Source organism: Theropithecus gelada, chromosome 9 (assembly GCF_003255815.1).
Source record: "Theropithecus gelada isolate Dixy chromosome 9, Tgel_1.0, whole genome shotgun sequence".
In the NCBI taxonomy this organism is placed as follows: domain Eukaryota; kingdom Metazoa; phylum Chordata; class Mammalia; order Primates; family Cercopithecidae; genus Theropithecus; species Theropithecus gelada.
The window spans coordinates 44,814,124-44,828,242 of NC_037677.1; the positions used below are offsets into that span (position 1 = coordinate 44,814,124).

The window sequence follows — 14,119 nt, forward strand, 5'->3', positions numbered from 1 at the left end:
AGCAGTTGAGTTCAAGTCTAGGACTGGAAAGTTCCTTAAGCATAAAGAAAAGGTAATTACCATGCCACTAACACCTAGAACAATGGCTACAAGAAAAAAAGTGCTGACAAGGATGTGGAGCAATGGAAACACTCATGCTTTGCAGGTGGGAGGGCAAAATGGTCCAGCCTAGACAAATAGGCAGTTTCTTACAAAGTTAAACATAACTTACCATGTGGCCTAGCAAACCCACTCCTGGGTATTTACTCTAGAGGCATGAAAACATCACACAAAAACCTATATGTGAATGTTTATAACAACTCTATAACCACTAAAAACTTGGAACAACCAACAAGTCATCCAGCAGGTGAGTGGATGGCTGGCTGCTGCATGTGGAATACTCTACCAACAGAGAGGAGCAGACAGTCATTGCTCACAACAACCGGGATAAATCTCCAGAAAATTATGCTCAGTGAAAAAAAGCCAATCCCAGAAGGTAACACACTGTATGATTCTTTGTATATCACCTTGTCTAAGAGACAAAACCATAGTGGCAGAAAACAGATCTGTGGTTGCCAGGGGTCAGGGCTGGAGGGAAGGTGGGACTGCAGTGGGGTGGCATGCAGGGGTGGTGGAACTGTCCTGAGACCTGACTGTGGCAGTGGTTACAGACATCTATACCTGTGCTACAATTCTTAGAACTGAACACGTAAAAAGTCCATTTTACCCATGTCATTTAACACAAATAAAATGAAACTTTGAGAAACCTCCATTATGTCACCAGAGACACAGCAGGAGGTGTGAGTGGAGCTGTAATCCTAGGACTGAGTCTGTGGACATACGTTGGTGAACATGCCTGCAGCGTGAGGGGTCTGGCATACATTTGAGAACATAGCTCAGAAACATGCATGCTTAGAACATTCTTAGGTGTTACTTATATAAATGAATGAGTTCGTCATTAGTTTGTTGTAAAATGCCTTCCTTCACTGGCCAGCGAGCAGTTCTGTGATGGTGATCGTGGTCATTAGAGAGGGTGAGACAGAATCTGAGTAGTTCACTGTGCAGGGTCAGAGGACATCACAGGTGCAATGAGTGGAGGAGAATGTAGCTGCCAATGGCATCAGTGTCAGGGCCTTCAGAGGGCCTGGTGAGTGTTGAAGGAGTAGGGGTCCACCTTGTGTGTGACGGGCAAGAGTTTCATGTAGAGGGGATCAGCTTAAACAGAAACCTGTACTCTCCTTCCTTGTTAGAGAAATTTCAGGGAGGAGCCTGGAAGGAGGACTGAGTGGATCACGTGGCTCTTTTGCATCCATAGCGTAACCCTTGGTACTTTCAGCAGTCACAGGATGTGCAATGTAAAGAAACCCCTTCCCTCAGGGCTTTGCAACCTATGGCATTCATTGCTAGAGAACCCCTGATATTCAAAGGACAGGTCAGAAACATCTGAGGCAGGTAGCAGCGGGTTCCTCTGCTGTGAGGGAATAAATCTTCTGGCCCAGTCCTGCCCCTGTCAATACCCACATCCTGAGCCCCACCATCCTCTCCCACCATGGGCTGGGCTCTCTTTTTCCACACGGAGGGCAGCAGGCAGCAGGCTGCCACCATGGCTGAGTGTGACCCAGAGATGAAACCCAACATCTGATCACTCTGCTTAGCCCTGAGAGTGTGAATTCCCAAAGCCTTGGTTTATTTTATGTATTTCACTTTATCTTGAAACAGATTGGTTTTTATTTGTGTTTTAGGGCAAGATATCTGGACATAGGCCAGGTCCCTTGCCCGTCTATATGGCACCTTTAGGTAGGTTACAAAAAGGCACCCATCTTAATAGACATATTAAAGAAGAGCTCCCCATCATGGTGGGAACAACTCTGGCTCCACAGAACGTCTTGGGAGAGCTAAGCATGGGGTGAATTTCAACCCTCAGTCACTTAAACCTGGAGACCTTGGGTAGGCCCAGGGCCAGTCCAGTGGTTCATTGAGACAGCAGAGACTAGGCTCCTCGGTCTGTTTTCTCTGCCATCTTGAGCAGGTTGGCTTGGTTTTCATTCATGTTGCCGCTCTGTCTTAAGATCTAATTTATTTTTCCCTGAAAGAATTGAGGCCGTGCCCAGGGAAGTCCGAGCATACAGACCTAGTATGATCGCTCCCCTAGGGCAAGGAGCCCTTTCCTGTGGGATTTTTCTGTCTTCTACCTCGAAACCTCAGCCCAGTCTCTTCCTGAGGTGGGGCTGCTTCTGCGTGCCATTTTGTTTCTCCTTACGTTCCCAGCATGAAACATGGTAACAAAAGAAAAGTGGCTTCAGAGAGAGCTGCAGAATGGCAGGTGGCACACAGGGCTTGGGGACAGAAACGACCTGACTCTCGGCACTCACAGCCTCTGTGTGCTCAGCTGACTGCAGGATCTGTCTCGGCCCCGGGTTCAGTTCAGAGGGCAGTAATGTCCTGCAGCTGGCCTGTGTGCCGGTCACCTGGCAGCCAGGTGCATTGCTCAGATGGAGGCAGCCACACCTGGCTGATTTCCCTCTGTTAGCTTCCCTCCCCTGCTGGAGCCAGGTGCCCTTCATACCAGTCAGCATGGCAGCACCTGAGTCCCCATTGCACCCTTTCCAGAAAGCTGGAGGTGGGCATGGGCTGCCAGCACCCCAGCTAGATCTGTTGTGGCGCAGGGTCAAGGCCAAGGCCTGGCCATGGCGGGCCAGGCAACTGGGGATGGGAGGTGTGTAGGGGGGTAGGGTACCATGTGAGGAAGTCCTAGAGCCTCTCTTCTCCAGTCCTGCTCCTCACTGAACCAGGGATAAATGTATCAGACCTTTGTCCCCTGCCTTGCCTTGGGGAGGGTGCTCTGCTGCTGACATAAATGCCTTAATCTCTTATATCTTCCCACCCCATCAGGTAGTTCTTCTCATCTCCCCTTCAGGAAGGCTATTTTCTCTTCTTCCATTCTCTTCTGTCCTCACCTTGACTTATGTATTCATTTGCTAGGGCTGCCATAACAAAATACCGCAGTCACACAGTCAGGGCGGCTTAAACAACAGACTTTATTCTCTCACAGTTGTGGAGGCTGGATGTCTGAGCTCAAGGTGCTGGCAGGGTTGGTTTCTCCCAAGGTCTCTCTCTCTCTCCTTGGCTTGAAGATGCCGCCTTCTCCCTGTGTGGTCTTCCCTCCGTGTGTGTCTGTGTCCTCATCTTCTTAGAAGGACACCAATCAAATTGGATCAGGGCCCATCCTAATGGCCTCATTTTAAGTTAATTACCCCTTTAAAAACCCTATCTGCAAATGGAGTCACGTTCTGAGGTCTTGGGAGTTAGGGCTTCAACACAGGAAATTTGGTGAACGTGATTCAGTCCATAACAACTAATTTCCTAGAATCTGTTCCTTACCTGTCAAAAGATATCCAGGGCTACTTAGTTCACAAAGTTCTTGTTAACTTATGAAGCATTCAGAATGTGCACATATGCATGCTATTTTAGTTGGCCCTAGAGAGGAGGTGATGCCACTGAAACACTGATTTGTTCACACACACATGTTTAGCACCTTTTATGGGGCAGCTGCTGGGCCAAAACATTAAGTAGACCTCATTTCAATCCTCATAATCGTCCAACAAAGTAGGTATTATTATCTCTGAGCTCCAGTGATGGAACTGGCCCAAGGTCACACAGCTGACCTTTGAATTAAGATCCAAATTCCTCCTGCACCCATGATCTGCAGTCAGTCCCAGGACGATAGCCTCAGTCACTCTCCTCGCCTCTTCTCCATGAACACTTTCATTGATCTGAGAGTTAGAAGAATTTCCCTTTATTGCAGCCTTCCTCTGATGCATCAGTACTTGCCTGTATCTGACCCCCCATCCCCCCTTGCTCATAGAATCCCCCTCCAGACTTACTTGCGGTTTCTCACTGGCTGGTAGTTTTCTCCCTGGCTGGTAGTTTTCTAATATAAAAAGTGAGACTAAGGGTCCATGAAACAATGGGTTTTAGACACACAAGATACCAAGCAGCTGAATACAACAAATGCCGGGTCTTTATTTGAGGAATAGAAAGAGAATCTGACCAGGAGTCACCGCGGGTTAGGTGAAAGGGAAAATAAAGTAAAACCAAACAGCCCCAGGAGAGAGGAAATGGCCAAGTTGCTTCTCATATATGCAGAAAGTTCTAGGGCTTTTTCTAAAGGATTCTGCCAGGACTTCCCAGCAGCAGTTGGTTCACTCTTGCTGCCTGTTTTCCAGTGATTACAACATCCGGATATAAATGTAAAGCTCGGTCCAGGTCTGAGGCCTGGAACTCCTCCTTCAGGCAGTTTCCTTGAGGTTTTCAATGGAATTTACAGTCGTAAGAGTGTTTGTGAATAGACAGTTCAACACTGTTGAAGCTTCTATCCTGAGTTCCACAATTTGTACTAACACTCCACAACCTTCTGTGCTTCCTGCATCCCCCAGAGTAGGGTAGGGGCTTGAAGAGAGTTATTTTGAGGGCCAGTGGCTATAAGGAAATTAACAGAAGTGCTTCCTCATTCATTTTCAGGGGCGCTGGGAGTGATTCCCTAGCTTCAATCCAGGTTGGGTTTGTCTACTGAAGATAGCAGTAAACTTGTATCATCTGAAATAAAGGTGGGGCTTTGCAGCAGGCTCCTCGTCAGGCTGTGCCCCATTGCAACCACCTGCTTTAACCACTGCTTTCTGCTCCTGGCTCTTGGTTTTACCACCAGTTTTTTAGTTTACCTAGTCTTACTGATGTGCCAGAAATTTTCTCTAAGCTTCTCCTCAGATGCACCTTAAACCTTCCACTGAAACATTAGTGCAAAGAAAGGTAGTTTGGTGAAAACCAGTGAGGAATATACATTTGCCCCTTTCATTGGCCATTAAGAATTTATTTCCAGTTAAACAAGCTGGGAAATGTAATTAGGCACATGGCTGATGTGATAGCCACGTCTGCATGCCAGAAAAACAATAGGTTCTTTAAAGATGCCAAGGACTGATATTATGCATCTTATCTTGGAAACTATACACTTCACAGTTCTGAGCCTCCTGTGAGCTGCCTCATATCTTCAATCAAATTATTATATTCCCAGAAATATGCATAAGGGAAATGATTCTACACATTTTATGGTGGGTTGTTGCTTGTAGCAGTAATTGAAGTACCTTTTCCACTTATGAAAGTACTAATTTTATTTGTTTTTATTGCTTTTCTAGATGCAATTATTTATTTAGTGTGCTTTGGCTTTATTAAATTATGTTTACTATAGGAACATCATAAAAATGTATGAAAACAACACATCAGCCAAGCCAGCCTGGTGACCTGTATTGAGAGAGCTAGTGTTATTTTTCATATCCAAACGTAATGGAATAACTTAAGAATAAACAGATAATCTACACTAGAAAACAATGCAATTTCAAGGTAATGTAATAAAACACCTGGACAATATGATTTCATAAATCTTGGTGCTGAAATTTACATGAGTTGAGTTTTGTGGGCTTATTTGAGGACACATGGCATTTCTAAATGGAATCATTATAGTGGGAAATGTAATTAAACCAAAAAGCGAGAACGTAAACAGGGTTTTTGTTGCTTGTAAGATATGGATGACTAAGAAGCAATGTAAAGACTTTTGGTGTCAAAAGGCAAGCAGAAGGCTCTCATCCCTATAAATGATCTTAACTTTGAAACTGAAAAATTGCTAGACGATTTGTCTAGGTCACTTGGCAGTCGCTCCAGCAGAGGTGCTGGCTTAAGGAATTCTTTGTAACTCTCCTTGTCTATTACTTCCTGTGCCTTTTAGGGTGCATCATCTCAAAAGAAAAGAAGTGTTTTTGCTTTTGGCATTCTTTTTAAGAAACTTAAATTGAATGAAGATGGTTTTGTTGTTTGGAATTTCCACCAGATAACCAGGAAATAGGCATACAAACTTTTTTAAAAAAGTAAATCAAACAACAACAAAACCAAAGCCAAAACCAAAAGACCCTAAGTCTGACATCCTTATAAAAAGCAGAGGTGCTTAAATGAAAATGACTGTGTGACTTTAAATTCATGACCAACTTTTATTTTTCTAATTACGGATTAAAATTAATTAATGCATTGTTTAAATACGTGTGCCTACTACAAAATCCAAAAGGTAGCAACAAATGTACACAGTGAAGGCTCAGTCTCCCTGCAGCTATTCAGGTTACTTCCCTAGAAAGAGCTATGGTTAACGTGCTCTCCATTTTCTGAATGAGTGCCAAGAGTTCCCAGGATTTTCTAAGTATGTAAAATATGTACCCACATATTTACTTACATACCTGCATACACACGTATTTACACAGGATATGATAGTGAAATATAAAGTACACATATAGCTCCTCCTTCGTTCTTAAAGACTGCACCATATATTGTGTTATACGAATGCCCCCATCTCCTACTGATACCTATTTAAGTGTTTACAGTTATTTGCTTGTACCAAGAAAGATTCCCACTCATAGTAACGGAGAGAACCTCTATGTTTTGTCAACCTTTTTTTTTTTTTAATGTTTGGCAACTTGAAAGACACATAAATGATGTCTAAGTGTGACTTTAAGTCTCGGTTTTCTGATTATGAGAGGGTGAGTATCATTTCATCTGTGTCGGAGATGCTTGCATTTTTCTTTCCCATGAACTGCTGGTCCTGTCTGTTGTCCTTTGCTGAATTTGCTAGTGGAAACTTGCTTATTATCTTTGTTGAATTGCAAAGCCCTTTAATATGAGCTGTAAATATTTTCCTCATGTTTTCAGTTGTTTTTCGATTTTTAGAGATGGTTTTGCGATGTGTAGCATGAAAATATACACACATCTTTTTTTCCATTGCTCCTGGGTTTTGTGTCATATGTTAAAATAATTTCCATACTTGGAGGCTATTTTTTAAAAAAAATCCCCACCTATTTTCTAGTACTTTTATAGGTTTATTTTCCACATTAAAATTTTTAATTCATTTGGAATTAACCTGGGGTGAAGAATGATATAAGGATGTGATTTTATTTTTTTTTCTTAAATGGCTGTCCAAGTATTCCAATAGCATCTATTGAAAAATAACTTTTAGGTTTAATTTTTAATATTGCTAGATTTGAATAACCAATTTTTCTTTATTTTAATAATGTTCCTTAATCATATTAAGAAAATATATGTCTACACCTACTTCATTCAAAAATTGTTTTAAACAAAAATGTGTTTTTAATTGTATTAAGTACCTTTCTAGCATTTATAATCATATGCCTTTTCTCTTTTGATCTATTACTATTATGAATTATATTAATAGACTTTTTGATATCAAACCATCTTTGCATTTCTGGAATAAAATAAACTTGAATATGATTATCTATCTTTTAATGTACTTCATTCTCTCTGAGTAAATTTAACTTAAAATTTGTGTTAATAAATGATATCCTCCCTCCCTCCCTCCCTTTATTCCTTCCTTCCTTCCTTCATTCCTTCTTCCCTCCTTCTTCCCTTCCTTCCTTCTTTTTGACAGTACATTCAGATTGCCTGGAGTTAATGTTTATAATTTCTATTTCTCTGGAACATTATGCATTTTATCCTGTATTTAGAAGTTTTTTCAGTATATTCAGCAAACTAGTCTTGTTTAAAAATTTTTAAACTTCCTTCATTTAGTTTATATCTCTTATTTTTTATTTTATTCACTTATGCTTTTTTCCTTTTTATCTTGATTAATTTATTTTTCAGTTTATCTGTTTTACTGGTGATTTATGCAGTCTGGGTTTATTTCTATGAAGTCCTTCCTTCTGCTGTTCTTTATTTTGTTCCTCTTTTTCTAACTCCTTGAGTTGGAGGCCTGACCCACTTAATTCATGTTGTTTAGCGTAAGTATTTCAGTTTAGCGTAAGGTTTTCTCCCAGCACTGCTTCAAACGTAGGCTTTAGGTTCTGGCAAGGAATATTTTCCTTAGCATTATTTTCAAGATATTTTGAAATTATAGTTTTATACTAAGTCATTTACAAAAATTTCTAGGTGTTGGCATTCTAGTTTTGTTATTTTAGATTTTTTTTTTGTTTCCATCTCCACCTTTTTATTTCCCTTTTGGTCGGAAACCATTAGACACATTGTTTTTACTCTTCAGCATTAAAGTTTTCTTTTAGCCTTGTGTTTAGTCATTTTTTTGTGAATGTTTCATGTTAACTTAAAAGCAAATCACAGGATATCACTGCAGGACATAGTGCTCTATGAAGACAATGAGATCTATCTTATTAATTATGTTATTGGATACTATGTAGCCTCTTAAATTTCTTGTGCACTTATCCCTCTCTGAATCCCAAGATGCTATGAACATGCATGCTTGATGAATGAATGTGTGATGTAGAACTCCTGTGGTCAGCTAGAATTGTGTTTTGTTTTGTTTTCTTTTCTTTTCTTTTATAGCCAAAGATTGCTGAGGAAAACTTAACCTATGCCGAGCTGGAGCTGATCAAACCCCACCAGGCTGCCAAAGGCACCCCCACCAGCACTGTCTACGCCCAGATCCTCTTCGAGGAGAACAAGCTGTAGCACCGCATCCTCCTCCAAGGTTCTATTTGATGCCTGCCACCCAGTGATTTATGAAGCCTTGGAGACAAAACCCTTATTTCTGTATTTTCACTTGTGCCTTCTGAGTGGTGGAGAGCCCCCTTTTCAGCTGCGTTCTGGGTGCCTTTGAAGAGGTACAAGGCTGCTCTCCCCAAAAGAATAGGGGCCACAGATCTTGACAGATCTCCCAGGACAAGATGCGCCTGGGCCTGAGCCCTGAGTGTAAGGACTCTGATCCTGAGAGCAGCCAAAGAGATTTTCTGCTGAGCCAAACCCCTTCACATTTTCCTCCTCTTTCCCCAGGTTTTCTTTAAAATCGTTTTTAAATCTTAATTTTACTCTCTAGTCTTCCCGTATCCGTGATACAAGCTCATAGTATATAGCTAGAGGAAATGCCATTATGGACCCAACTGTAAGATGGCACATATGTTGGTTTTCCAAGGATCAGATGGCGTTGCCAGCACTGCCTGATTGCCAGCACCGCCTGAGATGACATCTCTTGTTTTAAATGGATGCACTGACCCTGAAGATTAAGGCCAGAGGGGCAGACTGACTAGAAGTATAAGGTCTGTCACTGAATGCCATGGTGCCCACCTATGAAACCCTGAGGTCGCAGGACAAGAAGAACAGCATTCTAGAGGGCTTTCATCCCTTTGGCAAAGTGGACCTGTAGTGATAGAGAAATGTACTCTCCGAGAAGTGCTTACTCACCCTTTTCCAAAGGAGCAGAGGTGTTGGCCATCAGGAGCCACACTGGAGCACATGGGCCTCTTCACTGTGTGCCAAGTTCAGTCACCTCTGATTCAGCGCTTGAGGGTGTCTGCTGCCGGGTGCCCTCAGGGTAGGAGAGTGGGAAGTACACGCCAAGCTGGAAAGTGTATTCTGAAGACCTTCCTCTTGCCAAGTGCCTTGCCCATTGCAACCTTGTGTGTGAATTCTAATGGGTTTGAATGGGGGTCAGGGGTGCATGGGGAAGTTGTTCTGTGAACCTGTGGGACACAGGCATCTTGGACTCACTGGCAGAGAATCCATTCTGGAAGCATCATCCTGTCAACTGCGTTGTTGAGGACATTTCTTGATGTGTGAGTGTAGTCTGGGTGGCTATTTACTGCACACTATAGGAATCGTTTGACTATGTAGTGGACCATTTGTATATGATAAATTATCTATTTTAAACACAGCTGGGATATGAGTTGTGCCTCTATATAGCTGTGTGAACTTGACTGAGTTTCTTATCACCTAATGATCTCAGAATCCATGTTTGTGTAAAGATAACTTAACTTCCCATAGAATTCTTGAGGGTAAAATGGGGTAATGAATCTTGCCAGGTTCTAGAAACTGTAAATTGCTACATAAATGCTCTGTGTTGACATTCATGCTAAAGCCAGTCTGCATTTTCAAAATGAAAATTTCTTCACTATTTAAGGCTTTCATTGCAATAACTTTAAAAAGCAAATATTTGTCCACCAACTTAGCCCTACAGTAATGCTCCCAAAGACTCATGAAAGTTTATGGTTTATTGGAAAGGATCCAAATTGGAAGCAGATATTGATTTTCTGGGAGCAAACCAGTCTGCCTTTACAAAGTGGAAGTTCACCCTCTCTGGATGACACCTGCGTCTCCTTCCTCCCTCTCTGCCAGATCTCAAAGGCAGTGAATAAACCATGCAGCTTTTGAGGAAGAAAGACTAATTTGGAAGAACTCACTAGAACTTCTTTGAGCACCTCTTTGGGAGGGGAGGATATATGGTTAGCACACCATTTATATCATAATTATCACTGGGATTTTTAATTTTATCATGGCAGTGTTCTGACAGATGTATAGTGTTTTGAGGGCAGAGGATGATCTCCTAATTTGCCCAAAGAGCCTTATGGGTTAGTGGGGCCCTGGGGGTGCCAAATGGGAAGGAGAGGGGGCACATGAAAAGGAAATGGTGGGAAGAGGACAATGGGCCAGGGGGTAATATCTTGCCAGGCCCCTTAGGCCTCTGCAGAATGGAAATGGACTTCAGTCACCCTCAAACCCACCCACTTAAATCCAAGGAGAGCTTAGGGTTATTATACATGGACAGGAACACATTCTACCAAGAACACAGGCTCTTGAGAGCTGGTAGCTCCCAATTAGAGTCAAACCAATCACTGTTATAGATTGAATCCAGCCTCTTTCTCCCAAACTGTGGTGATCACTGCACAAATCCACACTAAGGTATGTGAATGGGGACCTGCAGTTTATCTTCTCCTACTGAAAATGCTGCCCAGGGGAATCTTGGAAGCTATGGACAGCATCCAGGCAGAGCTTGTCCCACTGTTATCTCCTGAAGCAAACGCCCAAGCTGTGCTCAGAACTGGAGGCCACGGATGACTTGTATCTGGTGCTTGTTTGAGAGGATACATTGACATTATTGCCATAGTAAGCTTAAAAAATGTGCCCACTCATTCATTCTTTATCCGTAGACCACTAATCATGCATTGTCATTTCCAAAGATAAGGGGAAACATATCACATATCGTTGAAATAGAAATTAGGGAAAGTTTGTCAAATTTGTTTTTACTATAAGGCATCAACGGTAGAAACTATATATGAGTAATTTTCAAAATAGACCATTGCTTATATGTTTAAATGAAGCTAAAACAAGTATGAACCCATTGCTTAGAGTGCAGTGGCTTCTTTCAGGCAGAGAGCAGATGCTCTCAGATTTGGTGGTGAGTTTTGGCCTTGGCATGGTTGGCATGGAGTTATCACAGGAAGCCGGGAGGTATGAAGGGACATCCACCTGGGTGAAACTGTCCTGCCAAGCCAAATCCCTGAGGCCTGCCCTGAAGCAGCTGTAGTGGAGCAGAGACCTGGGATTCCTTAGAGTCACCTCTTTACGAATGTACCGCCACTCTGTTAGCTCATGGGGAAAATAAGGAAAAACCAGGCCTCCCACCTCCTGACTCTTGTGAGAGTGAAGACTACATGGGGCATTTAGAAAATACATTTTTAATGTATGATAATATGGGCTGGTCCACACAGCAATAAGCCCAAAGACCCCCTCGCTTTGGCGATTATTCATGGCCCTGCTCATCACAACCTCTCATATGCATGACTGTAACCTAGGCTGAGCCAACAATGGAGCTCATGCCAGAAATGGTCCCAAGCATGCATGTGGCCCCCTAGGATAATCAAAATCCTGGGGAGAAAGAAATCATCTTTGCCTTGGGCAGTGAAGCTGGAATGACACAAATCTATCTGTTGCCACATCTCCTGCCTAGTGGAGAAGCCTTGGAAGGCAACAGACACTGAGCAAGAAGCAGGGAGGAGAATGTCCTGGAATGGCAGGACTCCACCCCGAGTCCCTAACATCCCCAGACTCTTCTCTTCCATAAATTCTCTAATTACCCTGCTGTTTAAATCCTGGTTTTGGTCAAGCAAGTCAGGTTGCATACAGAATTTGAATACAGTATGCATCAAAGTTGCTTCCCAGAACAGGAAGCAAAACAAACAAAAAAAACACACTGATATCAGTACCCAGGGGGCCCAATTAGGGCACACCCAGTGATTGCATTGCAGCCTGTGAGCTCCTGCTGAACTGTGCGCCCTGCTGCCTGAGTGGGCCCCACCCTGGGCTTCTCAATGGAGAGCTTTCAATGGGGGACTCCAGGACTGATGCTCTCCCTAAAGAAGGGAGGCCTCAGGTTTGGAGAGGGACACCGTCAGGACCAGAGGAAGACTGAGGGGCGCTGGCGCCAACAGGTGGAAGGGAACAGCGTAGTAACACAGAACAGCCATGCCACATGCATGCTGGAGGAAGTCTTTTTGTGTCAACCTAAAGCTTAGGCTGGCTTCCATGTGGAACATGACATCTTTCCAGTATCTCTTATCCAGGAGACTGCAATAAGACCCAGGTGACCCAGCTCTGTGTCATTTGGAGCCCATTACAAGGCGAGGCAGCCACATGGTGGGGACATTGACCCCACCCCAGACCACACTCCCATCTCCATACATAGGATAGAAACTGTTCATCAGGAAGGAAAACCAAACAGAAATTCATGGTCTAGGGGCGAGGTCTGCATTGCGCATGGCCATGCTGGGTTGGAGTGGCCGTGGGGTGTCCAGATAGATGGGCACGTAGACTAGTGCTTTCTCAACCTTAATGCATGCACAAATCATCGCGATCTTATTAAAATATAGATCCTGGCTGGGCACGGTGGCTCATGCCTGTAATTGCGGCACTTTGGGAGGCCAAGGCGGGTGGATCACGAGGTCAGGAGATCGAGACCATCCTGGCTAACACAGTGAAACCCCATCTCTACTAAAAATACAAAATAATAATAATAATAATAAGCCAAGCGTAGTGGTGGGCGCCTGTAGTCCCAGCTACTCAGGAGGCTGAGGCAGGAGAATGGTGTGAACCCAGGAAGCGGAGCTTGCAGTGAGCTGAGATCGCGCCACTGCACTCTAGCCGGGGGACAGGGCGAGACTCCTTCTCAAAAAAAAAAAAAGAAGATCCTGGCTCAGGAGGTCTGGGATAGGACCTGGGATTCTGAGTTGCTAAGAAGCTCCCAGGGATGTTCATGCTTCTGGTCCCTGAACCACACTTTAAGTGGCAAGGATGTAAACTGTTAGAAATATGGATCTGGTGCTCATTGCAGGAAAGGGGGTGTCCTCAGGGCATAGGTCACAACCGAAGCCCTGACAGTGGGCAAGATTCCCAGGGAGAGGCTGCCTGCGCACTGAAGAGGGGAAGGGCTGGGCCTGAGCGGTGGGGAGCACCCATGCTGGCAGGTACACAGCAGGTGAGGAGATCCAGGTGGAGATCAGAGGACAGTGACAGTCACAGCAGCAGGGGAGAGCCAGGAGAAAGCTGCACTTGGGGGTCTCTCAAAGGAAGAAGGGCTCTGCGGTGTGAACTCTGCAGAGGGCAGGGAGAATAGAGGTTGAGCCTTTGCTCATTCTGAATTAATTGATTACTCATTTTTAAAAGTGCTTTCTTTGGGAAAAAAGCATTCCCCAGTGCACAAGGCTAACAGACATGGGCGCTGAGCTGTGTCTGGTCTGCTGAGTGTATTTTCTTCAAAATAATCCTCATCTTCTCAAGGGGTGGGGATTTGGACAAGACTCTTCCTGAACACACAGCGTAGTGGGGAAGGGTGGCTGTGGAAGTTTTCTGTTCCTTCTGTTGTCACGGGTGAAAGATGACTTGGTGCCCAATTTCTAATAAACACAACGCTATTAGAGTCACTCCAATTTAGTGTCTGATTGTTAAATGTTAATGTACTGCACTCTACAGTCTTAAATATAATTAGAGATGTTTACAGCTTTGGTTAAATGCACATTGTTCTTCCACATTAAACTTTATTACAAGTGTCCTCCATCAGCAACGAGGAGAAAGCTCATTAGTAGGTGGTCTGTGTCGGGTTCTGGGCTGTGCTAAAGGAATCCGCCTTCTGTTTTCCTTTATGACAGCTTTCTAGATGCTGGGAGCAGCCAGGGTGATTACTTCCTGTATATGTGTACAATTAGTACCTCAGACTCCTGGGTCTACGGATGGATCTCAGAGAAGCCATCACCCAGGAATTTTATGCAGACGTTTGTGTTGTGTGTGTGAGGGTCTGATGTTCTCCTCAGTTTTC

The 14,119-nt window shown here is 43.7% G+C and overlaps 1 protein-coding gene across 1 annotated transcript in view; it reads left to right on the forward strand.

Moving 5' to 3' along the window:
• VSTM4 (V-set and transmembrane domain containing 4) overlaps nucleotides 1-13,855 on the forward strand; it is a 106,796-nt gene extending 92,941 nt beyond the window's left edge. The window contains exon 8 of the mRNA XM_025397588.1: nucleotides 8,362-13,855. Coding sequence (XP_025253373.1) covers nucleotides 8,362-8,487 — 126 coding nt within the window. The 3' untranslated portion in view covers nucleotides 8,488-13,855. The remainder of the gene's footprint in view (nucleotides 1-8,361) is intronic.
• The last annotated feature ends 264 nt before the right edge of the window (nucleotides 13,856-14,119 follow it).